This window comes from Cucurbita maxima, unplaced genomic scaffold, assembly GCF_002738345.1.
Source record: "Cucurbita maxima cultivar Rimu unplaced genomic scaffold, Cmax_1.0 Cma_Scf00009, whole genome shotgun sequence".
Lineage (NCBI taxonomy): Eukaryota > Viridiplantae > Streptophyta > Magnoliopsida > Cucurbitales > Cucurbitaceae > Cucurbita > Cucurbita maxima.
In genome coordinates, this window is record NW_019272025.1 from 2,838,059 (window position 1) to 2,864,005 (window position 25,947).

General features: G+C 35.0%; 4 protein-coding genes across 6 annotated transcripts; 1 reads left to right on the forward strand and 3 right to left on the reverse strand.

The window, feature by feature from the left end:
- Positions 1-1,094: 1,094 nt before the first annotated feature.
- Positions 1,095-3,843, reverse strand: LOC111483949 (basic blue protein-like). Of its 2 annotated transcripts, none has more exons than XM_023130340.1 (3): positions 3,708-3,843; positions 2,903-3,085; positions 1,095-1,578 (listed from the first exon to the last, which is right to left on the reverse strand). In XM_023130340.1, exons 2-3 carry the CDS (start codon positions 3,057-3,059, stop codon positions 1,223-1,225), a joined length of 513 nt encoding a protein of 170 aa, XP_022986108.1. In that variant the 5' UTR covers positions 3,060-3,085; positions 3,708-3,843; the 3' UTR covers positions 1,095-1,222. The 2 variants fall into 2 exon arrangements, with proteins under 2 accessions (XP_022986108.1, XP_022986109.1); XM_023130341.1 differs by lacking the exon at positions 3,708-3,843 and adding an exon at positions 3,212-3,667.
- LOC111483951 lies at positions 3,841-4,689 on the forward strand. Its single transcript, XM_023130342.1, has one exon. The coding sequence runs from the start codon at positions 3,941-3,943 to the stop codon at positions 4,397-4,399; it is 459 nt and encodes a 152-aa protein (XP_022986110.1). The 5' UTR covers positions 3,841-3,940; the 3' UTR covers positions 4,400-4,689.
- A 1,142-nt stretch (positions 4,690-5,831) lies between these two features.
- On the reverse strand, positions 5,832-12,932 carry LOC111483941 (probable ubiquitin-conjugating enzyme E2 23). Of its 2 annotated transcripts, XM_023130317.1 has the most exons (9): positions 12,684-12,932; positions 10,776-10,871; positions 8,796-10,745; positions 8,017-8,157; positions 7,367-7,849; positions 7,170-7,239; positions 6,916-7,055; positions 6,520-6,831; positions 5,832-6,426 (listed from the first exon to the last, which is right to left on the reverse strand). In XM_023130317.1, exons 2-9 carry the CDS (start codon positions 10,869-10,871, stop codon positions 6,175-6,177), a joined length of 3,444 nt encoding a protein of 1,147 aa, XP_022986085.1. In that variant the 5' UTR covers positions 12,684-12,932; the 3' UTR covers positions 5,832-6,174. The 2 variants fall into 2 exon arrangements, with proteins under 2 accessions (XP_022986085.1, XP_022986084.1); XM_023130316.1 differs by having other exon boundaries at positions 8,796-10,871.
- Positions 12,933-14,260: 1,328 nt separating this feature from the next.
- On the reverse strand, positions 14,261-19,128 carry LOC111483789 (translation initiation factor IF3-1, mitochondrial-like). Its single transcript, XM_023130100.1, has 8 exons — positions 18,925-19,128; positions 18,393-18,489; positions 17,638-17,705; positions 17,392-17,490; positions 16,751-16,807; positions 16,267-16,335; positions 15,463-15,525; positions 14,261-15,354 (listed from the first exon to the last, which is right to left on the reverse strand). Exons 1-8 carry the CDS (start codon positions 19,126-19,128, stop codon positions 14,551-14,553), a joined length of 1,461 nt encoding a protein of 486 aa, XP_022985868.1. The 3' UTR covers positions 14,261-14,550.
- Between the last annotated feature and the right edge of the window lie 6,819 nt (positions 19,129-25,947).

Genomic DNA, 25,947 nt, shown 5'->3' on the forward strand with positions numbered 1-25,947 from the left:
AAAAATAATATATTTTAACACGTGTTTTTAAATATATTTGAAATGTTGGCCATTCATTCGATTGGTCAACTCAAATTAATTATAAAAGTCAACTCTATAATAAAGTATTGATAATAATTTAAATATGCAAGTTGAAGTGACTTGCTTGCACGACTTTATCTTATCGTTTCTATTAAAAAAAATGTCAATTTATTTATTTATTATCTACATACCCACCCACTTGTATTTATATAAATTTATTACATTAATTAATTTCCATTCATTAAATAATTAAAATATATAATAAAATATCTTTTTATTAAAAATCCCGCTCAATTTCTTTTTTATCCACTCAGAGACGGTACGAACATAATCTATTTTTAAAATGATTAAGATGCCATAGACTTCTGTTATTGCAAGTCAAAAGCTCGAACCTCCAAACCTCGCTACAGTAATATCTCTACTTTCAGGACATTTCAAGGACAGAGTTTTAAGAGAAAAATAGAACGTTATTATACGAAAGTAGAGCGTAATTGCTTTAAAGGCTTAGTTTTTCTTTTATTCATTGAACGATGATCGAACGTAATAAATTCGAATAATTCTCAAAACAGCTAAGACATTAGTAACATCTTTTTGCTGAAAGTCAAAAGCTCGGAACTCCATATCTTACCACTGTAATATCTATACTTAAAAAAATTTCAAGAACGAGTATGAAAAGAGAATAATTTGATATCAAAATAGAGCACAATAGCTAAAATCCATTCAACCATGAATAAAATTTACAAACTTAAACCACCCTAGAAACAGTTAAGACACAGTTGCAAGTCAAAAGCTCGACTTTTCAACCTCATCACTATAATATCTATACTCGAATCTCCAAACCTCATCGTCGTAATATCCATACCTCTAGGGCAAAAAATTTCAAAAACAAATTTGAAGAGAGTGAAAGAGAAACGTTTTGTCAAAAAAACCCGTACGAGAGAGAGAGAGAGAGAACAATTTGACGTCAAAGTACAGCACGACGATACATTGTTCATTCAACGATAGTTAAAAGTAACAAATTTGAACAACCCTCAAAACAGTTTAAGACATCAGTAACATTCTTCTGTTGCAAGTCAAGAACTCAAATCTCGTATTCATTCAACGACGGTCAAAAGTAACAAATTTGAACAACCCTCGAAAGAGTTAAGACATCAGTAACATTCTTCTGTTGCAAGGTAAGAACTCAAATCTCAAAACTGCACTACCGATACTGTTCGACGAACAGAGTTTGAAATGCTACCATACCCATAAAAGAGCTCCATAGTGCATAGCTTCCATGGTGAGAGGCATGGTTGGTGGGTGGGGGAGGAGATTGAACAGGGCTAAGTGGGAGATGGCTCCTAGGATTGGCTTCATTGACATCAATTCCAAACCTCATTCCGCCCAAGCAATGACCAGCTACATTACATATGAACCAATACTTCCTTGCTTCTTTCAGCTCAATTCGATCATTTCCACTCTCATATTCACCCAATACTCCATTACTTGTCTCGCATGATCTGAATGTTTCCTCACTAACTTCATATACATTGTGTACACTCTTTGCATAATTGAAAACTACATGAATTTTTCGTAAACTCGAAATCAAAAACTATAACACGATCGTTAAAAATTAAAACTAAAACATTAATCGAACAACTACATATTCAATCCCGAGAGATCAGGTCACGTTAAAATCACTATAACAGCTCAACCTTATCGCTAGTAGATATTGTCTACTTTGACCCGTTACGTATCGTCGTTAGCCTCACGGTTTTAAAACGTGTCTGCTAGGAATAAGTTTTCACACCTTTATAAAAAATATTTCGTTATCTTCTTCATTGATGTGGGATCTCACAATCCACTCTCCTTAGGGGCCTAACGTCCTCGCTAGCATACAACTCAGTGTCTAGCTCTGATACCATTTGTAACAGCCCAAACTCACTGCTGGAAAATATTGTCTACTTTGACATGTTATGTATCGCCGTCAGCTTCATGATTTTAAAATGCGTTTACTAGAGAGAAATTTCTACACTTTTATAAGGAATGTTTCGTTCCCTTCTTCCAGTGATGTGGGTTCTCACAATCCACCCCTCTTAGTGGCCCAACGTCCTCGCTGGCACACCGTTCAGTGTCTGACTTTGACACCATTTGTAACAGCTCAAGCCCACCACTAGTAGACATTATCTGCTTTGGCCAGTTACATATTGTAATCAATCTCACAGTTTTTAAAACGCGTATGCTATGGAGAGGTTTCCGCACCCTTATAAGGAATGCTTCGTTCCATTCTCCAACCGATGTGAGATCTCACAATTCACCCCTCTTGTTGGCCCAATGTCCTCGCTGGCACACCGTTCCGTGTCTAGCTTTGACACCATTTGTAACAGCCCAAGCTCACCAATAGTAGATATTATTCGCTTTGGCCAGTTACAAATCGTCGTCAGCCTTACAATTTTTAAAACATGTATGCTGGGGAGAGGTTTCCGCACCCTTATAAAGAATGTTTCGTTCCCTTCTCCAACTGATGTGAAATCTCAGAATACACTTCCTTTGGGGACCCAACGTCTTCGTTGGCACACCACCCGAATTCTGGCTCTAATACCATTTGTAACAACCCAAGCCAACCGCTAGCAAATATTGTCTGCTTTGACTCGTTACATATCGCTATAAGTCTCACTGTTTTTAAAACACATTGGTTAGGGAGAGGTTTCCACACACTTATAAGAAATGTTTCGTTGCCCTCTCCAACCGACATAGAATCTTACAATCACTAGTACTCAACAGTTTCAATCAACAAACGAACTAATCCATCGACAAAGAGGTTAGAAGTTCAAATACTCTAGCACGACCTAAAAGCTACTCGGTTTGAAGATGGAAGAAAGAGAGAGAAGTTGATGAATACCTAGAAAATCTCCTTTGGTGAAATTGTGGTTTTGAGACCAGGTAGCAAAATTGATGCCAGAGTTCCAGCCTTCTTCGTCTCCAACAAGAAACACCTCACACATTGACAGTCCACCAAAGCTAAGAAACATCAACAACTTCACCATCATCATCATCATTGTTTCTCACTCCAAAACCCCTTTCTCTAAGTCAGACACACACAGAGAGAGAAGAAGATATAAGTAGGTTTAATCTTTAAGCAAACTTGCAATCAATATGTCTTAGGTGGAACAGCTAGGAAACCCATCACACCTCTTAAACAAAGACTTACCTCTCTTGACTAATCAATATTTAACCCTTTTTTTTATTTGTTGGCTATTTAAAAATTCACTTGTTTGACTAACGCTCATCTTTCAAAGCCGAGACAACCAGATCTCTGGTAGCTAGGAAAGCTACTAGAGAGTTAGAAGACATCGGAATAGCTATCGGGTTATGATCATAGGCTGACCCTCCTTGATTCTAGTCAAGTTGGAGAGGGAGAAATCTCGTTCGTTTATTCAATCACATACAATATAATAGAAACCCATTAAAGTGGTAGACAAAAATTGAGACTTGATACGAGTAAATGTAACCCAAATTCAAATTTTGAACTGGAACGTGTCACACTATTTTAAATCATCTCTACGTTAGTTTTAGATCTCACTACACTATACTATACTAAAACTCTTAAAAAATCTTAGGGGCTAAATAGAAACTTTACCGAATTTGCATTTTAACCCCTCAAGAATAGCATAATCTAGAAAAGGCATATTTCATTCGGGTCGAACCTGATGGGTTTTCGGCCCGTTAGCTACGTCTCAGGACATGGGCTGTACTTGCATTGAATCTGTTGACTTTTCAATCATCTCAAAACGTTGTCGTATTGATATTCTCTCAGAAAAACGCCTCCTTCGTAAGTAACCTTAATAAAAAGTACTTCAAAACCCTAGCCTCCACCCTCCACCGCCAAGCTCCGACGCGCTGCCTCCCCTTCCCGGACCTTTTTCCTTCTCTTTCATCAATGGCTTTCTTCACCGGTGGCGGCCGATTCCGCGAGCTTCTCAAGAAGTACGGGAAGGTTGCAATCGGAGTTCATTTCTCAGTGTCGGCGGCTTCGATCACTGGCCTCTATGTCGCCATCAAGAACAATGTGGATGTTGAATCGCTACTCGATAAGTTACACATGGATGGATTCTCTTCCAAAGATCAGTCGCAGACTAGTCCCGGCGAGACCGCATCGTCCGTAGATGATGGACTAGTGATCGAAGAAAGCCCTGCGTCGGAGACTCAATCGACGGTGGCGCAGGAGCCGAGGACGAGGAATCGTACTGCAGAGCTTGCGGCGTCGACTGGCGGCGCGTTGGCTTTGGCCGTTCTGTGCAACAAGGCACTGCTACCTATTCGGATTCCAATAACGATTGGGCTGACGCCGCCAATTGCGAGGATGCTGGCGAGGCGAGGGATTATGAGAAGTGGTTAAGGAACTGAATCCATCTCATTTGTTCTTCATAATCATCTTTCAAGTATGTTGGATCGGCGAGTTAATCTTTCATGGCTTTGCTTCTTCTCGCGATGAACAGAGTATTGTGATCCATTTTCTACCTTCTTTCTAGATTTTTTTTTTCCCAAGAAAGAATACTTGTGTTGATTTTAAGACACATTTAGAGTAGATGTTTCTGTTCATCTTGTCAAAATACCAAATAAATTTTTAAAAAATTTAACTCTAAGTTCTTCCACTTCGTTATTCATTTGATTTCACTGTACTTGCAAAGATCCGATCTTCTTTTTCCTTACAATAGATTGATTCTATGAACCTTATGATAGGAGATTATTGGTAGAGTTGAAATCGACTCAGAAAACGAAAAGAAACAGATTGAACTCATCGAATTGAACCGAATCGGTCCGACTGAACTGCGCTTACCTCTGATTTTCTGGATTTTTAGTTCTCCCGGCGACATGATTCAACGCTCGGCCATGACTGCTCATTCAACGCATTGTAAACAATGAGGCGAATCTGAGGTGAAGGAGGTGGCGACCTATCAGAGGTATTCGGCTGGAAACAGAGAGAAAAAACAGAGCCCAAAACTTACTGAAGCTTTCTGGCGAGCTCCAACGGCGTTCGACGACGAGTCCTTTCCCCAGTTGACACCACGATTAGTTAAAAATTTTCTCCGACGATGCTTTTCTTCAACCGGATTTTCCAACGATGATTTATACCAACAACTTAATTTCTTGCTTGTGATGAACAATAAAATACCAAAATCCATCACTAAGCTTTATTTTCTTTCATAGCCGGCGGCCGGTCTTTGCAGCCATCTGAATCCTTCTTTTCTTTTTTCTTTTTTTTTTCCATAAAAAATTAAAAATTAAAAATTAAAAAAATATTCTTAGGTAACTATAAATACTTAATACTTTGTTCCAAAATATGGTATTTTTAAAAATATCATTTGACTTTAAAAAAACACCCTTTTAAGTTTTCACAAATTTGGTTAACAAAATACTAATAATTTTCATCCAAATATATATATATTTTAAAGTAAAATAATATTACAACTTTTATTTAACCTAAAAATAATAATATTAAGAATAAAATGTAAATAAATATTTTTTTATACACATGCTTGACATATTTATTTATTTACTATAAAGTTAGTAGAAATGTAAATGACTAAGTAGTTATAAATAAGCAACAAACTTCATAACCCAACGCATTTGATATTGACATTATTTGTATAAGATACCCTAATAATAAGAGTTAGACAATTGAACAAAATAAGATGGATTATTTACCGAACCTACTTCTCGAAACAACATATCAAATCACTTAACAAGTGAGTCTAATGAAGACCTAAGTCTACGAATCCGATGAACTTTCGAAGAAAAATGATATAATATGTTGGAAGTCCAAATAAAATGCCTCATAAAATATCATACTTTTTTTACTCTTCTTTGATCAACACTTCAATGAAGTCCATTTTAGGCATAAACAAGCAGCCAGGCAGAACAAGTTCAAAAACTGACATTCCTTTTTAAAAGAAAATAAATGATGACAGAGACCAAAAGAGTTGTCCCTAAAACCCAGCTCCTAGAATTCTTTGAAGCTTTTCAAAGAAATGAGGCCCCACTTAAGAACTTATGAACAGGGTTGCATAATTGATCATAATGGGTAAAGAGAGAGGATTTGACATGAATCAGGAATGAATTGAAGGAAAGATTTACCTTGTCAACTATATGTAATTGGAGTTTTCTTTAATGCTACAACTGTTGAAAATGCTTAAAATCATCACAATCTGCTCCAACTTCGTTCAACGATGACATGAGCTTCGGAACGATCTTAGCAAGCATAAGCTTAAAGCCGACCGACGTCGAGTTGGGATCGCTGTTTTCTCTTATAGAGGCATCTTCCGTAAGCGAGCCAATTAAGTGTCCTTTCATGTATGCATCACAGGCCTTCAGGATGAAATATCCACGCCTCCTGAAATGTTCTTTAACCAGTTCTTCAAAGTCCTATTCATGAACAAACTTCACATAGTCACTACCGTAATTCCATCACCAACTTTCTGAGCACAAATGAATAATAATAATAAAATGATTACCCACCTTGGGAGGCTTCCTCATAAGATACATTATTGTCTTGCAGTTTAATAAGAAAGTGTTTTCATTGTACGACAAGGAATTTTTCTCTCCTTCTGCTGTTCCAATTTGCTTGTCATATCCAGCTTCATTAAAATATGGTTTAGAATTCAACACTAATCCCTGAAGCGAGACCAACACTTGAAGGATGCTAGAGGACTTTGAATCCCACACTTCATTTCCTCTACCAGTCCAAGTATTTAAAAGGCTAAGGCAGACTTTGCCTTCCTCGTAAAGATTTGGATTTATCCGCCACCCACCTGAATGATAATACGCTGACTGCACGTAATAAAGCTCCATCAGTGAACTTTATATAAAGTACAGTACCCAGGTAGAATGATTAAAAAGTCAAGGATTGCTTACTGGTGGAACGTCGGGATACTCTGGTGGGAGGTGAAAATCGAAGAAGAAGAGGCCATCTTGGTATGGAGTCCCGTAAGCCCCAACAATGACTGCTCTTAAGAGGTCCATACGGTCTTCGTAGACTCGAACGTATATCCCATCTGTTACAAAAATTCATTCATGGTTCAAAATCGAAGCCAGCTAACAGATACATGAATGTCAATCACAGAAGACATGCATAATCACATAATCAAGCAAAGGTAAGCATTGTTTACCTGGCAAATTGTTCTGGAGGATACTCCAATCTTGCTGGATTTTCTTGAGCCATTTCCTTCCAGAATTAGTCTGTGTGCAACAATGTTCAATCAATCATTCAAACTTGTGCGAGAATCTTTCGAGTAAACATCCAAGTATTGACGAACAGAAAGAATATACTAAAGCGAAGGTTTGGAGAATTTTGTTAATTACTTACTTGTCCATTTGTACCAAGGAAATAGTGGTCCAAAGGATCTTTAGCTATATCAAACCCTTTGAAGCTGCAGGTGCCATCCTCATGGCATGCTGAACCATCTGATTCTGCAGTCCTCAGGTTGCTTGAAGCGTCTGCCGATTCCAACACTTCTGATGGCTCTGAAGCAATATTATCCTCTCCTCTTCCACAATCAGAGTTCATATCAGAAGCATCAAAAGAATTGGATTTAAGAGAGCTAGACTGAAGCCCAGAATCTTTTTCCTCTAAAGCTTGAATTTCCAAGGATTGAGTTTCACTTTCACTGTGGGAATCCACATCCATTAATTCTGGATTTCTTGGTCCTCGTGAGAATATTCCAGCAGCCAATCTAGTAAAAAATCGAATTGCAGCAAAAGGAACAGAAAGAGCTAGATTTCTTCCTGAATTATTCTGTTCACTTCCTTCCTCTTCAGAATTCACACCAGGATCTTGCAGCTCGATATCCTAGAGACATTGACGTGGATCATTATTTTTCTTAGAAAGAGATGCCTTAATACATATCAGGCGTAATTATCCTAAAAATTGTCAGTAACAATGTTACAAGCAAAAGCAAATCGACAAACCAGGTATATACGAGATACACCAACTTTAGTGGTTCAAAAGAATATTACCTCCTTAGCATTATCAACAGAATCCCTTTCATCATCATCAACTGTTTCCCAACTTGCAGCACCATTACTTACTTCACTCCCAGCAGCAATAGATTCATCATCATCATCTCGACCGACAACATAAATTGCTTGAGGGCCAACCTTAGTAAAACAACAAACACTTCTCGCATTTAAGTTCTAAACTCTGGGAGTGAGAAAAGTGAAAACCATTCAAAACTAAATCAGTTACCACGTACAAGTATTAGATCATAGCCTCCATCATCAAGACAAAGGAAACAGAACAAAAAAACAACACTTTTAATATTTCCGGATCAATTTGATTTTTCATAAATGAGAAACCAAACTTTCATCGAGGAAAAAGAAAAAAAGAGGATACATAGGCATACGAAAAAGAAGCCCACAAAAGAGGAGCCAAACTATAAAGTACAAAAAGAGGTCTTAATCCAGTAAAATAAAACCTAGCAAATAATTACAAAAAGGTCTCGTCATCGAAACCAAAAGAGAATCATAGAATCCAACAAGGTACCAACTAATATAAATTGCAACCCAATAAAACTTAAAAGCCAAGTGGATATGACGCTTAAAAATAACTCCTATGAAAATACAAGAATAATCTTTCCTGATCCTGATCATTATAACAATTTTGTTTAATTTCAATTATAACGCATGCTTCCTTTTAGAAGAAGATCATAAACCAGTTGGTCTCATTGTCTACGTTCAAGACTAACCAAGCATCATTTAAAAAAAAAAAAATTAAGAAATAAAAAATAAAAAAATACCGTTGAAACCATGCCATTAGCCCAAGTAACTTCAATATCACCATTCTTGAGACCAGTTATATTTCCAACCCAAGAGAGATCTGAGAAGTCGATGCAATCATCACTACATGAGGGATCTTCTATTTTCTGGCTTCCTGAAGCCTTTTCTGTACAATTCATCATCTCATTTGTTGAACTTTGCTGCTTTAATTCCTCTGTATTGTTTCCCAAAGAAATTGATTCTATAGAATCAGAAACAGGGGACAATCGAACAACCACATCACCATAACAGTAGTCATAATCTGGATGCCCCTCTAGTTCATACACACTAACAATTTCTTGTATGTCAAATTCTCGAGGATCCTCTGCCCTGGAGACTGGTTTTAACCACATCACACAGGCTGTGCGCTCCTTTGCATGAACACTTTTCACAACTCCAACCCGCCTGCTTTCGCTAATATCATCATCATTATCGGAGGCCTTCTCAACCACATACTGTTCAGGAACAAATTCATGATCACCTGGATTATCAATTGGAATCAAGGTTGTTGAATCCAGTCCACATTCTGTCCGGCCATCCTGCCATGCAACATCAACTTTTGTCTTAGTATTGATAATTAGAAGGGCCCTCTCAAAGTTTTCCTCTTTCTTTCTAGCCTTCTTATCTCTCCTGATGACAACTTTACGAATTTTTTTGCGATGTAGAGGCCAAGTCTCATGGCTAGTCTCCTTGAGAGCTCTAGAATTACTAGATTCAGGCAAAATATTACATTCAGGATTCCTATAATTTCCATCACATGCACTAAGGGAATCAAGATCAGTGGATTCAGTTGTCCCACTTAATTCATTTAGCACAACATCCTCTGAATCACACACAACCTCCGGTTGTGTGGAATCTAATGAGTTGGTCACTGAATCAGAACGATGTGTTTGTGATGATTCCTTAGTCAAGCCAGAGGAGAATGATGAGGGAAGAAGACACCAGTCGCCCAACTGCCAATTTGCATGTGAGAAACAAGTCAGTAATCTCAAGTTCTTTGGAGTCTGTTCTTCGGCTGGGGTGGTAGAAGAATCTGGTCCATATCCAGCAGATGCTATCCAATAAATGAACACTGAACCAACTGTAACTTTGGTGACGGTACCTTCCAAGCGATTAGGTTTCCATAAACCAGAAAGCCATTTAGAATTCTTAAAAACTGTTGAAGAACTCGCCTTTACACGCTGACCAGGATAGTAAGGAAAGTTTGCATCTTCAAGGATATTCTTAGAAACTGGTTTGAGCCGCAATGGCTCTGCCTTTGTGACCTTACACTTAGAGCCATCATCAAACATCACAGTCACATTATCCAATACATCATCAATTCTACCCAACCATGGACCAAGGACCACATAATCCCCCACAGTGAAGTCTCTCACACGTTTCAAGTCTTTAGATGATATATCTTTCATAATTGATCCATCAGGAACCAGCAAATCAACAGAGATATTTACATCTACCACAACACCTGCTTGCCCAGTTGGATCAGAAACAGCAGCAACAAAATCACCATGTAAGAATCCCCTATCTATAACTGTTAAGTCATTAACATTCAGAGTTGTCTCACTTTCATCCATCCAAAGGACTCGAACTTCGTCATCAGGAAGAGGTTGGCTCTTATAATTATCTCTGTTGGAATTTTTAGCATTACTGTCATCACCATAATTTTCCTTGTTTTGTCCTTCTTTCTCTCCATCACCATCATCATCATCACATCCACCACCATCCTCACCATCCTCACCATCCTCATCTTCATCTTCATCATCAGTAATGTCACTATCTGAATCAGCATCACCAGCAACTTCGGTCACAATCCCTATCATACCACTACCTTTGCTTTTTACAATATCTTGCCTGTATATATGTGGAACACTAGGTTTGTCGCTTGTATTCTCATTTGTTCTTCTAGTTTCATCATTATTTATAGTTGTCATGTGGACATTTTCACTTGAAGTGATTGTCATGTGGACATTTTCACTTGAAGAAACACCATCCCTATTCGTATAACTATTGCCAGTACCGATAAGAGATTCCTTGTCCACAGAACCCTGTTGCTCCATCTGAAAATAAAGAAGGAAGAAGGATGAGTAAATCCATCACTTAGATATGTAACTCACGTATATTGAGATAATTTGTCAATTCAATCTTGTGAAACACATTTTTCAAAGTCAAAACTAAGAAGCACAAAAACAGAAATGGGACACATACATGAAGCAATGTAGAACGGCAGCATATGAGGTTTAAAAGAATCAGGCCAGAAACATGGTTGGGACACATTGCATAGAAGATATTATACATACTTTTGGTGTTCTAAAGAATTGAAGGTACAGACTTGTAGTTTCATCGATTCAATTTTATACATATTCAAATGTTCTGAAGTCAAATATATTTCTTTATTGGCATTATACTCTCGATCAGAAAAATCATCAAGCATTCCACAAAATATACTATTCTTAAAATGATGACCTAAAGCATCATTTCTGCACTTCTCACGTACTGGATTAAGACTAAGTATAATGTATTTATTTTCCTTTTTCAGTTTTAAGAACCTAAGACACAACATAGCAAAGACACAATATACAATTTTTAAAAAATATATCATTATATACCAGAAGGAAATTCAAACTCAATAAGTTTACTCATTTATATGCTAAAAAATTAGTGTGATGAATTTTTCTCTCAAAATCTATTAACTTTTGCCCTATATTATTATGTGCCTATTTAGTATACTAAATAAGTGTTCAATGCATGTCTAACAAATATTGGACCTATATTGATCACTAGTGTGAAACACATATTTATTATTCTAACGATTGTCTGATACATGTCCAACAAATGTCGGAGTGTCCAAGTGGTTGGCATGTGCTGGATGGGGAAACACTAGCCAAACTTGAATGTCCATGCTTCTTAGGTCCCCAAAGCATCCTTCTTGCATCCTCATTGTGTGCAAAATTCAAAACAATTGCACACTTCAAATCATGTGCCAATAGATGTTCATGTTAGATGCCCAACTCCACATGTAATAAGAGTTTTCACGCTTCCTAAGAGCCAATCTTGGCAGCAAGAAAATGAACAAAAAAAAAATTCATGTGCCCTGAGTCTCTTAGAAAGAAAAAAAAATAATGCATAAACTAACCATTGTAATTCTACTCAAAGCAACAATCAAGTCAAATAAGCTCACTCACTATTTTTCTTCTTTTTCTTTCATCATATTTTCATCGAGTAAAGAAAAGTTATAACATGAACAGAGAAGCAGGAGGTTGAGATATTTTGCAGGTAGCTTCTGTGGGTACTTAGAGCAGTGACCAAATCTATGTCCAATAGTTCAAAACAAAAAAACAAGCGCCAGAAAGAAAGCGAACAACAAGTGACCAACACAAACAGAAATGAAAATTTCTGGGCCCATTTGCTAATATTTCTAGTAAGACCAGAGGAGAAATGGGAACGTCGAAAATATCTTGAGAAGGAGCCCTTTTACACCAACCATTGGTATCATTATCCATTGATTCTATGAAGCCAACATTAAATGGCAATCATCAGACTACACATAAGAAGGCATCCAATTAGCGCCTTCGGACAAATCCACAAGTTGGTTGAATCAGATACCACAAGAATCAATTATGGCTAAAACCATCAATACCTATCCCAGTCTGGCATTCAAATACCCAGAGCAGGACGAACCAATCATCAAAATGAAAAACAAAAAAACAAACAAAAGAAGCTGAAACACACGATTAAAGACCTTCTCAGATCAATCCAACGAGCTAAATTCAAATACCCTACCAGTTAACCAAACAATAAACAACAACTATTCAATCGAAAAGCTCAATCCAATACAGAAACCAAAACACAGAAGCTAATGAAACGAGAACCTGAGCTTTCTTTCGAGGTAGACAAAGAAGAACTGCAAGGAGAAAGGCAATCCAAGAATCGTCGATGAATGGAGGGGAAGAAGGCGATGCGATGGAGAAAAAGGAGGTGTCTGATTTTGAACGGAGGGGTTCCTTACAACTCCGTCTTCGAACCAGAAAATATATTGCCAGAGAACCAAGCAATGACAATGAGGGAGAAAATTAGAGGGAGGAGCTGGAAAGAGAGCATCGTGGGGGTGGGTTTGTAAATACGTAAAATATTGGGGTTAAAACTGGAAAAACATTAAAAGTTAGGGCCTTATTGTTACATATTTTTGTCCCGTGATTTAATAATACTCCTAGGTCAACACTTTGTTAACTAAGCTTGCCCGACTTAGCAAGTGTTCAACGTAGTGGCAAAATCGTAATTTTAAATGCTTAATTTGATTCTATAAATTTAAATTTTAAAATTTTATTAAATATTTTATAAAATTTTAAATATAAAAGTTCAGTAACAAATTTATAATTAAAATATATATTATTACAAGACGTTAAGATTCTGAATCCTAAATTTTTATATTCAGTTAGATGTTGTGCTACTAAATTCTGTATTTTAATAGTTATTTTAATACTATTTATGTATGCACATAAAATTTAAAAATAAAATATAAAATACAAAAAAAATTGTTATTAAAAAATTAATAAGACAAATTTTGTGTCTATTTAATAAATGTTTGAAGCACTTTTTATTTATTTATTATTACCATTAAAAAATAGTGATGGAAATAAAAAAAAAAAAAAAATATATATATATATATATATATACAAGTTTGGAATTGAAGCAAAGGGAATGGGAAGGTGCTTTTCTTGAGGGATTCGGACTCTAAATATTGGAAAGGAAGTTTATGTTTCACAAGGCAAGTTAACGTTAACCTTTATTTTTGTCTTCTTAAATTCTATAAAAACTAAAAAAAAAAAAAATTAATTAAAATTTTAAAATTTGGTCAATTATGCTATGGTAATGATTTTTTGGTCATGATACTAATTGAGCACGTTAGACTTTTCTATTTTAGACAATAACATGCAAAATCTTATAAGAAATGAGGCATTCAAACGTTGCATCCCATGTGATTGGCCCAACTAACTCATCCATTATTGATGGTTGTCTTTCTTGTTCTTGTTTCACTGTTCTTGTTTCACGGACCTCTCCAATGGTGTTTGATCTTAACTAAGTTGGCTCAACTAACAACACATCATCCATGGCTGGTTATTGTCTTTCTCGTTCCTCACCTATGGACATTTCTAATATTGTTTGATCACAACTAAGTTGGCCCAACTAACATACCCACTATTGATGTTGTCTTTTTCATTGGAACATCTCTAATACCGTTTGATCTCAACTAAGTTATCCTATAACTAATTGTCACGGTCCAATTTTCGAGGCTTTAATTCTCTGACCATGATTAAAAAGCGAAACCTAATATCAAATGGAATGGAACATAGTTTCCAACCATTTTGCATTTAGATAGATAATAGAATTAGTGGATTCTTGAGCATTTTATAACCATAACTAATATCATCAAACATAAAAATATGGATTAATAATGCTCATTCTCATCACTCATTACTGATACATTTGAAAGAATTGTGTTGCCTCTTTAAAATAGGGCATGCACAGCAGCAGTTCTTGTCTGAAACAAAAATCTTTGTTCTGTCTTATTATGTCTGCATAAATATCATCACCAAAATTCATCCTACCATCTAATAATATCTCAAACAATCACTGTAAGCATGTCTACCTTCACCTTAATCAGGCTTTGATGTCCTGTTTGGGGAATCATTTGGACTCTACTTACTGAAAACTCCCCAGCTTTTCTGTCCCTTGCCCTCAGGACTTAGTCGATGGCGTGTATGGAGGCCCTTGGTTGCCTCGATAACTTGTGGCCGGTGCATCTTGCTTTCCTGGAGCGTTGTCATTCAGAGAACTGAAGATCCCAAAGCTAGTTTTGGATGAACTGGGAGCAGTGTTGTGTGGCGGACCAGGCTTAATGTTTCTTGATGCAGAAGCATTGTCCTCATATCGTCGGGTTTCTCTCGTCAAGGGCGAGAAGTTTGTGTTCGGAGTGTGCCTCCTTTGATCACGAATCTGGGGTTCTGATTGGAGCGAATCTTTAGCACCTCGACCCTTGCTGTCCATTACATTTGGTGGTTGGAAAAAACGGTTTGCAGGTTCGATCTTTTTGTATCTATTATCGGCTTTGATGGAAGGATCTTGTCGAGAGAGTGGAACAGAGCTGGTTCGGCCAGAATCAGGCAACCCCCTTGGTTGAGAAAGGTCCGAGACATTCATTTTCTTGGCAGCAGTTTTTGAGGGAGTCCCATTAGCATCATCTTTCAAGTCAAACACTTCGTCAAAATCATTATTACCATCAACAACGGACCAGGTAGTTTCTTTAGAACTCTCAAAATCAACTTCAGGGTCCATTGCTTCTTCCCTTGGGCTTGAAGAACGGGCTGGTGAAGTCGGAGAGGTGGTGTCATTTTGAGCCTTCTGCTTCGCATTTGCAACAACATTCGATGCTTTGCCGCCACCCCCTTTCTTTGAGGGGCCAAATTTAACATGCCTGACTATAACATATGCCTGCCCTCTTTCCACCCTTGGTCCACTTTCCACCACTGCTACATCCTCTATCTGCAAAAAGATAGTAAGCGAAGAGAAGTCGGAAAAATAAGACACTTAACAGAAATTGATAGATTGGAATTGTTTGGAGAGAAAATGAAGTGATTCATAAGACAATACCAAAGCAGAAAGATGAGATAGCAAGCCACCCAAGTCCTGATCCTCACCGCCCCTGGCACTACACTGTAAAAGGAACATACAAAGTAAGCTACTATTGAACACCATGATGTTTAAAACGTCAATTTGAACAACCTAAAAGCAGCAATAGTACATATCACAAAGCAGGGGGTCGTCTTAGAAAGAGATTACAAGGACAGTACAAATACGACAAACAAATACACGTGGTCTTTATACACAAATGGCATGTCCTTATTCAATAAGACCCATTTTTTTAAAATATATGTCAGTGTTCGGGCAAGCTTGCAAGCAACTCGACTATTCTCATGAGACGATCGCTTGACCTTACAACATTTAGCTGCTAAGGAAACTATAATATTCTAGGTAGGTAGGTGGCCACTATGGATTTTATTGACCACTAGATCAACCCAGGGTAGTCAAAGACACGACATTTAATGAGGATACTTCTAAAAATAAATCAAGGATAGAAAGAGAGAACTGGATGTTGTAACAGAAATTTAGTGAAGTTAGCATTACTCGAAACTCATGAAATCTCTTAGGTCAGGGTCTGGATAAGAGTTGGCTAGTAGGACACTAGTTAACGACATGGTTGTAGTTTGTTAACGGAAATTGTAATGGTCAGCAATTCGAAATCGGGAAAGAAAATTGCGAGATGAGGTAGGCCATTTTGAGGGGATTTTATAATGAAAAACATGCAAACAAAAGACTATTACCTCTGAAAGGAAATAAGAAACTAAAGGAACAGAAATTATAAATAGTCATTTTGTAAAATGAAAAAAGTAATACCTTCACACGGTAACCACGTTCCATCAATCGCTTTACCATATCAGCTTTCATCCTTAGGTCCTTCTCCTCCTAAAGACCATATAAAAAAAATATTTTAGTATCAAATACCAAAAGTGCTTTTCTAAGCCCTCTTAGTGGTCAAAACGCTGTTGATTTGGAGCTCAAGGACTCCTTGATTGGAAACAGAATTGGGTCTCAACTCGTAGTCATAGCATCAGTCATATTACAGAAAAATGGTGTCATAGAGAGAAGGAACCAAATTCATTATAATCCTTGGGAGAGGAAAAAATACCAAAAGTATTGCCAATATTGTAGGTAGTAGCAACAATCGGAGGAAATTAACAAACGCTGAAACAATGTAGCAACATGAGTAATCTTTGCCGATATTAAAAATTTTTAACCTTTAGATCTCAGGCAATGACAAAAAGGTTAATGGTGATATCCGTTCAAGGCAGGTCTAAACATTCAAAAATGAATTACTTACAGTTTTCCCAGTGAAGCGGACTTCTTTGTGATCTCCCTTTTTTAAACTCAGTTCAGCCTGCAAGAATATGAATCCTTTCACAATTTGTATAACACTTTTTCTAATATCAATAATAAGGTGTCATTTCTGAAGGCCTGAAGTACTATTACTTACCGGTTTTCCTGCTGGGAAAAATCAACTAAAAGTGGCATAACTTCAAAACGGCAATAAATTAAGCCAGAGTTCTAGAGATTTGCATGTGTAATCAGCTTAAAAAAGTCAAATTGATTGCAGAAAAACAAAGCAAAGGCACACTGAATGAATAATCTTTTAACATGATTCATAATGAGGCTCCGACAATCAGACTCGATTGTGTGTTTTATTTATGCAACCATGAAGGTGACGCAAAAATATTAGATGACTGCAATCATCCAAGTTTTTGGTGATTTATATCACGTTCCATTCATTATCAAAATGAACAATAATACAAAACCAACTTGACATATAATTTGAAGATAAAGTACGGATCTGCACCGACATGGCAACAAATAACAGAAGTTATATATACATAACAAACGATTGATTTCCACATCCAGACTAAAAGCATTCACTGTCTTAACAGTAGTCACGAACCCATATGTACACTGCATCAAGAAGCTCACCTTGCTTTTAACACGGTCCTTTTCCCTTATTTGCTGTTTATATTTCTCTCTGTGGAAATCCATAATTTTACAGACAGGTGGGTTGGCTTTTGTTTGGACCTGAGAATATTTGACACATGTAATCAAATTTTGCAAAACCTAATAATAAGCTCATCTTACTCTTTATGTTCTCTAGTTTTTTATAATGGTTTCGGTCTTTAATACAAAGATTTATGTTTTTTTCCCCATTAAAATATGGAAGTTTACCTCAACCAAATCAAGATTGAGCTCACGAGCACGTGCAAGAGCTTCATGTAACTTAAGAACCGTATGTCCTACAAAAATATGTGCAACACGTTAACAAGTAATAAATAAACATAATCCACATGCATAATGAAAGCCCGAGACATTTTTACACAACTTCCTACATGAGAAAATTCATTCTCAAAGAGTTTTTGAAGAGCAGTGATGGATTCTTGCTTGGGGCTACTTGGTTTAAAGAGATAGTCGGTCGTTGAAAGAAAATTTTCAATACAAATTTGTTTTTGATAGAATAACCTTTTGGGTTTTGTCTATGGTGTCTCCCAAAATAATATTTTGTACTAATCCAACTTTTGACATTCAAGTCAAATGGATAATGCTGTGTAGCTCCATCGCCCTTCATTTAAAAAATGCATGTTTATTTTCGTACTCATATTGCCATTATTGTCATGCTCCTATTTTTCCACAAACAAGTTAGCATACCCTATCACTCATTTCAACTGATAGATACAATACTTGTTTTCTAGTAAATTTTATCGATGAAGCATGTAGTTGTACATAAATATCACACAAAATACAAATCAAACAGTAAACACACACCTTGCTTCCCCGAAACATGAGAATTTAATGTTCCATGCACTCTTCTCATTTTGCATTACTATGAAAGAGGTATCAATCTTAAGAACGTGAATAGGAATCTCTAACTTGGGAGTCTCAAGCTATGATATTAACAAAAATTCAATTATAATTATCCCACATACCATCATCAGATACAAGCCTCACAAAGTCGGCCTTGATTTTATCATTAAGTCGTGGCCCACTTGTGTCCTTCTCTTCTTTCTTCGCCTTACCTTGAAACTTCAATACCATGCCATAGAGTTAACAGCATCAGACACCATAAATTAAACGGTCTATAATTTAAACAAGATAATAAACAATTTGAGGGATGTACAAACGACTGATCTCGAGTTAGAGAGGAGGAAAATTCGAACCAGTATTGATTTATAATCAGTAGAAATTCGAACTTAACTAGTTAATGATAATTTTTTAGTGAAAACCAATATAAAATTGAAAATAAATAATTCAAAAACAGCTAAATCTTATTTTGTTGCCTACTCTAATATGTAACTTCTGAAAGTTCTAGGCATGAAATTTTAGCGACTATCACAGGATATGAAACCATAAAAAGAAACAGAAAAACAAAAAAGTACCCCTACATACTGTTCCGTATAATTTAGCCCAAATTCAAAAACTAATGTGCCATTACTCATCCATAAGGATCAGAATCGCTACCTGAACTGGAGCAGCAAAGAACCTAACATTATCGCCACAATAAGCTGGTCTACGGGGAATTGTCCGCTCTACACACCCAAGAACTTGTTTTGTTATACGACCGGAATCGAGCGACGCAGCATAAGAGATTTGAAAGTAATGTCTCTTGAATTGATCCGAAAGGGACTTGAGCTTGGATTGGTTTATTCTACAGAAGAATGTCATCGTATCCAAGTTTCAATGACTCAATCATAGCATCACCGAAGGGCGAAAAATCTGAACGATGATCGATGGATTCAACCCTCCCTCGAAGCTTTCTTCAAACGAACAGGACGGTGGCTCGCGCCAGTCGCAGTTCCAGAGCTCCTCCAGGAGCGAAGTTCGAGCCAAGGGAGAAACTGAGACAGAGTTCAACAAGGTTTCGGATCCAACCTGAAATTTAGGCTCGATATTCTCGGCCCAGTCAAAAGCCCATAGAGAGGAATTATTGGGCTGAAATTTAAAGTTATTGGGCTTTCTTCTGCTAATGGGCTCCGTAAATACAAGTCCAAATATTATTTCTTTATCCCGTATTTAAATTTTAAAAGGTTATATTTTTACCCATAATTTTTTATATTATTTTTAATCTTCTTTTAACTCATTTTAATATTCAATTTTATTTTTTAAGTTCAAAATTACTCTATTTTTATTTAAAAAATCTCCTTGAAATTTTAAAATTAACATTAAATTAAAAAAATAAAATAATTTTTTTATTTTAATACATGACAAACCTTCCATTAACATTTTTAAAGTTTATAAATAATTTTTAGAATATTTTTAAAATTTTTTAATAATTTTTTTTAAAATTCAAACATTTTTAAAAGTTAATTTTTTTTAACTCTTCTGCAAATTATTAAATACATATGGTTTAAATTACATTAATTAAATACGTAGTACCTAAATAAATAATTATTTCTTGTGAGAAAAAAAAAACTCGTGTCTAATTATAAACCAAACAAACATTATAAGATTTTTTTTTTAATTATTATTCATAAAGCAAGATTGTATCATGATCTGTTGTCGCATCATATTTTGTGAGATATGGTTGATTTAATCAAGGCCATTTAATCTATGTTAAATTATATTGATTAATTAAATTAATGAAAACGTTCCCATTTTTTTGAATTTTGAAAGGAAAAGAATCCAATTTTCTCCGACAACTTTGTATCATATAATAATAATAATAATAAATTTTAAACAAAATTTAATAATGTGCATGCGGTTGGATGTTTGATATGGATGATATGACATAAGGTCGTACGATTAATTTTAAGTCAATATATTTTAAAATTATTCCAATTTGGTCATAGCTCAACTACAATAAAAAAAAATTAATTTAATTCTCTAATTTAAATCATTGAATTATTGACCGCATAAACTATACCAACTAAATTTAATTTAAATTTAAATTTAAATAAATAAATAAATAAAAACCCCATAATTGGTCTATCTTATTATTTTTAATGTACTTTTCTTTAATAATATTATCATATATTAGTGTTTAATTTCTAATTCTATGCATTTACTAAATATATTCATCTTTAAAATTCTGATTTTTTTTTTTAATAAATAAGCTTAATTTAATTATTTTGTTTGGATGTGAAATATTTATTTTCATGGACGGTGTACGAGGCTGTATGTTCGCTCACTAAAAAGACATCTACTCGAGAAAGATTAAAAATGCATGTTGATTCTCCACCACCCTTGGGCCTTATAGCCTAAGCTAGCTAACTTGTGTCACGTGCATCTTACAATATAGGTGAGCGTTACTGGGCGAGTATCTCAGGCGTCTTCCTTTGAAAATGATCTTTCAAGAATAGTACTGAACTGCACGAGAGTATTGACATTGCACTCCAACCCATGTGTCCGAGATTAAATTATGGGACTGTAAGATGACTTAAAATATCTTATCTTGATTTTTTATATTTTTTAAATTAAAAGAAAAACCAAAACCATCTTATTTGATGTTTAAGTTATTTCCTTGATTCTAGGGATTTTTAATGGTAGCCATGCCATCCATTATTATTATTATTATTATTTGGTGAGAAAACATTATCCATAATATAATATAGAATATTATAATGTTATAAATATTGCAAACTAATAATTATACCATATAATATAAATTAGGTTCATAAATGAATGTTAATATTTATCAAATTTAGTTGTATAAATAAATAATTAAGCGATTTGGAGCTGAACTAAGGTAATATTGTTATGTATCATGATAGTGAGACGAGTCTCGATATTTATGATGTTCTTTATTATCCAACAGGTTCGTACTTGACTTAGCACGTGCCGCAAGTCTTTCTTACCAATCTAGGGCGTCTTGGCCTCACAGAAATCAAACCTTTTGGTATGTGAGCTTCTGAGTGGGTTCGATCCTACATGGAATTCATGAGTCATGAACACGAATGGGTTGTTAATGTGATGTCTATCAATGAGTCATTGTTTATGAATCCTAGCTCGTCACATTCAGTGTGGTGCTTAGCCATATACACCGGTTAAGATAGTATTAAATTTGAAGTGGTGACCCTTTATTTCCCTCCATAAATATGGGTGAATTGTTATTCTCATGGACTGGCCGAGAGAACTCAATTATTTGAAGATGTAAAGATAGAGAAAAAAACGTCTTTGTTATTGAAGAGTTTAATTTGGCCCGTCTTATTAATGAAACTCTTCCCCACAATTTTATGTACATTGTTTTCATTCATTCCACATCTATAAACTTCGACCATTACACTCAGATTGAGTTAAACAACGTTCATAACCCTAAAATAATTCGAACTTTTCATATATACTCGGATCAATTATTCAAAAAAATATATATACTGATTGTTGATGTTGAAATCTGGATTGGATAATGCAACGATTTTTACGTGATAACAACGATAAATTTGTTTGAAGAGAAAAAAAAAATGTAACGTGCAAAACAAGAAAAGTTTGCACATTGATATAACCGATGCTTAAGTCAGTGAAAAAAATGCAGTTTCCGTTATGAGTTAGGTTAACCAAATAAGCAAAGTTTCTTCGATCAACATGTACTCGCCCCATTGGCCAAGTAACACTCCTTCACCTACTTCAATCTAACTCTTTGAAACAAAAGCTAAACCAACGAGTCAAAGAAAGCACACTACGCATTCATCAAATTACTAAGGGTTGGTGGAACCGTCTTATTCGTGTGACGTAGACAACTTCTAGCTAATCGTTAATGCAAGAATCAAGTCATAGATCCACGTAAGTCGATAGCTAAAGCGATGAGACAAAGCGTTAAACTGATAGATATTAGAGAAGCTTAAAGCGGTGGGATGTTATATGCAACATACGATGATTAAATCAATACTAAGTTAGGGTTGTATTACATACCTTTTGACACTTGAAAATATTTCGATATCTCTAAAAATTCACGCAACAAGTGTTCTACATAGGGTGGTAGATTTTGCAATGCGGTTAGAACTAAGCTTTAACAAGGTGTAGGGAGCTCTTTGGCTTCCAATACCCACAAGTGATCAACTTGTTAAGTCATATTGTCACACGTCTTGTAGAGATGTCTATTTAACATATTCTAAATGGAGAGACGAAGATGAAGAAGGCTTCTCTGTCCTTGCTCTCCCTTTAAACATCTCTAACATCTTGTTGCACAAACTTTGCTAATCTCCTTATTTTTCAAATTTCCAATTTTTTCATGGTGGGTAATGTTTCAACGACCCTAGGAAACCTAATCTTTCATGGGTCGTATCTCAGTCTCAGTGTGGATGATCTATGTTCTTAGACGAGCAGTCGATCGTTGTCTAGTAAGCTATATAGATAAGGTCTCGAAGTCTCTCTCATTAGACTTGGTGCTTAGGGTGTGACGTCTTTATCTATTGAGATGGGATTGTAGAATAGGGCAATAATGACGGGCAAAGGGTGTGGGGCTTTTTAGAGTTTGAAATATGTATTGGTAATGTCATTGCCCCACCATTACTTGACTTCTCCTCCTCACTTTCATTTTACCATTAAATGCAAAACATTATGTGTGAGATGAGATGAAAGATTATACATATCCTCCTTATGTTAGGTAAACGGACATATCTTCCTCTAAGGATCCCATTCTTTTTTGATATCTATCACCACAAAATGCTATCAATTCAATGCTCATGGACATTGATTGGACATTGAATTGATATTGGTTTAAGAAATGTATATCTATTTTGTTGTTTGAGTATAACTTGGCTGATTAGATCAAGATGTTAGAACTTCTTTGAAAGTTTGAGAGACAAAGTCTCAGACTCACGGTCAAACAACGAATGCATAGTAGAGTGCGATTATGACATCGCAGACCACGCAGATGCAAATAGCTAGACGTTCTAGGCTTGGGATTGGGCTTTGGGCTTGGACGTTGAGCCTTTTTTTTAAGGTTCTTGAGTTGGATCAGATTAACCCAATCATTTTCTTTTGGAACCCGAACCGGATCAGGTTAAAAAAAAAAAGAACCAAACTCAAACTGAAATCTAATCAAACCCAACTCAACGCTTATAATTTGGGTTGGGTCAGGTTGCATTTTAAAACTGTGAGGCTGACGAAGATAAGTAACGGGTCAAAGTGGATAATATCTACTAGCGGTATGTCTGGGTCGTTATAAATGATATCTAAGTCAGACACCGGGCGGCGTGCCAACAAGGACACTGAATCTCTAAGATGGCGGGTTGTAAGATCCCACAACGGTTGGAGAGGGGAACAAAATATTCCTTATAAGGGTGTGGAAGCACCTCTCTAACAGACACATTTTTAAAACCATGAGGTAGACAGTGATACTAATGGGAACGAAACCTTGAGGCTAACGACTGTATTAATGGGCTAAAGTGAACAATATCTGTCAAATTTTTTTCACTAATAATTCAACCAAAAAAAACGGTTATAATTTGCTTCAAATTTTTGTCATACATTAAATAACAAAAAAAAAAAAAAAAAAACATACCCATGTTAGATTTTAGTTAAATAATTAACCTACAAATAGATTAACAATAAGGATTTAAATAATTTATTTTAATGAAAGTTCAAAAATAAAATATATAAATTAAACAAACATAATATTCAAAATTTAAAATTAGAGGTCCCTAAATTATTAGCTAGGATTTTAAAAATCTTGATATTTGATTGATTAATTATTGAAAAATAGTAATTTAATGGTGAACGTAGGCGTATTGATTAAAATAATGGGTGGGAAAAGAAAACAAGCGCACGTGCAACGTGGAACAGACCCAAATAAATTATAATATTAATGAATTATTTTTTTTTTCGTACGGACAAAATATCTAAATATTAATTTTAATTTTGGAAAATTAATATGGTCAAAGATGATTTTATATTGAATTAATTAAAATGTCTAAATATTCATTTCTTTAATTAAAAAATAACAATAATTGAACTTTAAATGTTTTTTAAAATTATTAACAAAATTCATTTTATCTGGTTTTCTTTTTAAATATATAAATTAAGTAGTTTGAATTCATTTGCATTATAATTATTTAACAAAAAATTCATCAATTTTAATTTCAAATTTATTTTTAAGTGTTGTCTAAGAATAAATAATTATAAAATCAAATAAAAATAAAATAAATATGTGTATACGTAATTGTATTATAAGTAAAAATGTATTTTAAAATTAAAAATAAATTCGAGTTGATTTAATCTATGATTAATCTCTGATGAGTAGTCAATGAAGTAGGTATAAAATTTTGTAATCTTCGTCCGAAAATTCTCTCTCAATGACAAATTTATAAGATTTTTTAATTTTTCAATAACGACGTGAATTTGAAAATTAAATAATTATTGTACGCTAGAAAAACGAAGGCTTTTGTATCATTTTTTAGTCTTCAAAACAATGTCAAACAATTGAATAATTCACATTTTGATTCGAGAAACGACGTTAAAAAATTTCAAATAATTTGACCAAAAGTATTTATTAGAGACGTAAATTATTATGGTCACGCTAGGCAACATTTTGAATTAATATATATTTGTATTCAAAGTTTTTATTGGTTTTTTTAAAAAATATTTAAATTTTATTAGTTATTTAATTAGTATATTTGAATTGAGAAATGAAATTAATTAAATAATAGAAAGTTACAAGTTTGACCGCTAATAAGTATTATCAGTTTTTGTCTGTTATGTACAACTATCATCTGAAATTGTTATACGGAGAGGTTTCCACGTCATTATAAAAAATGTTTTGTTCCCCTCTTTAACCAGGCTCAGGTCTAGTGTCATCATTGGCACATCACCTAGTATCTAAGCTATGATACCATTTTGTAACAACTCAGGTCTAGAAGATATTTTCCGTTTTAGCTCGTTATGTATTGTCGTCAACTTTACAATTTTAAAACATGTCTACTAGGGAGAGGTTTCCAAACCCTTATAAGAAATGCTTCGTTGTGTACCAGCGAGAACGTTTGGCTCGGTTGGAGAAGGAAACGAAACATTCTTTATAAGTTTGTGGAAACCTCTCCCTGATAAACGAGTCAAAACGGATAATATAAGCTAGCGATAAGCTTGGGTTATTACAATTACTTGATGAATTTCAATTTTGGGTCGGAGATAGTACAACTCAATTATCATCAAAGTATGGTTATTTTAGCGTGCAAACAAAAAATTTATTAATTTTTTTTTAAAATAGCAACAACTTAAGAACCGTTACGTTGAAAAATATCTCAAATTAAAAGCAGACAATATAATTAAACGAAACATGTCTTTTACAATTATATAATATCGTCTCTCGTTTAAAAAATAAAATATTAGAAGTCAATTTAGAACCGAGAACGAAAGAACGTAGGGTTAATCAAGAGCCTAGCCTATAGGCTTCCACATTTTAATGCTATGTTTACACATTTCTTCCTCACTTGATTTCATGACAATCTTTAGGTATTTTGACAATTTAAAGAAATCATTTGAAATTCTTTAAGCTTAGTTTTAAAGGGTATTACGTTCATTGGTTACTAGAATTTAGCATTAAAATATCGCTTT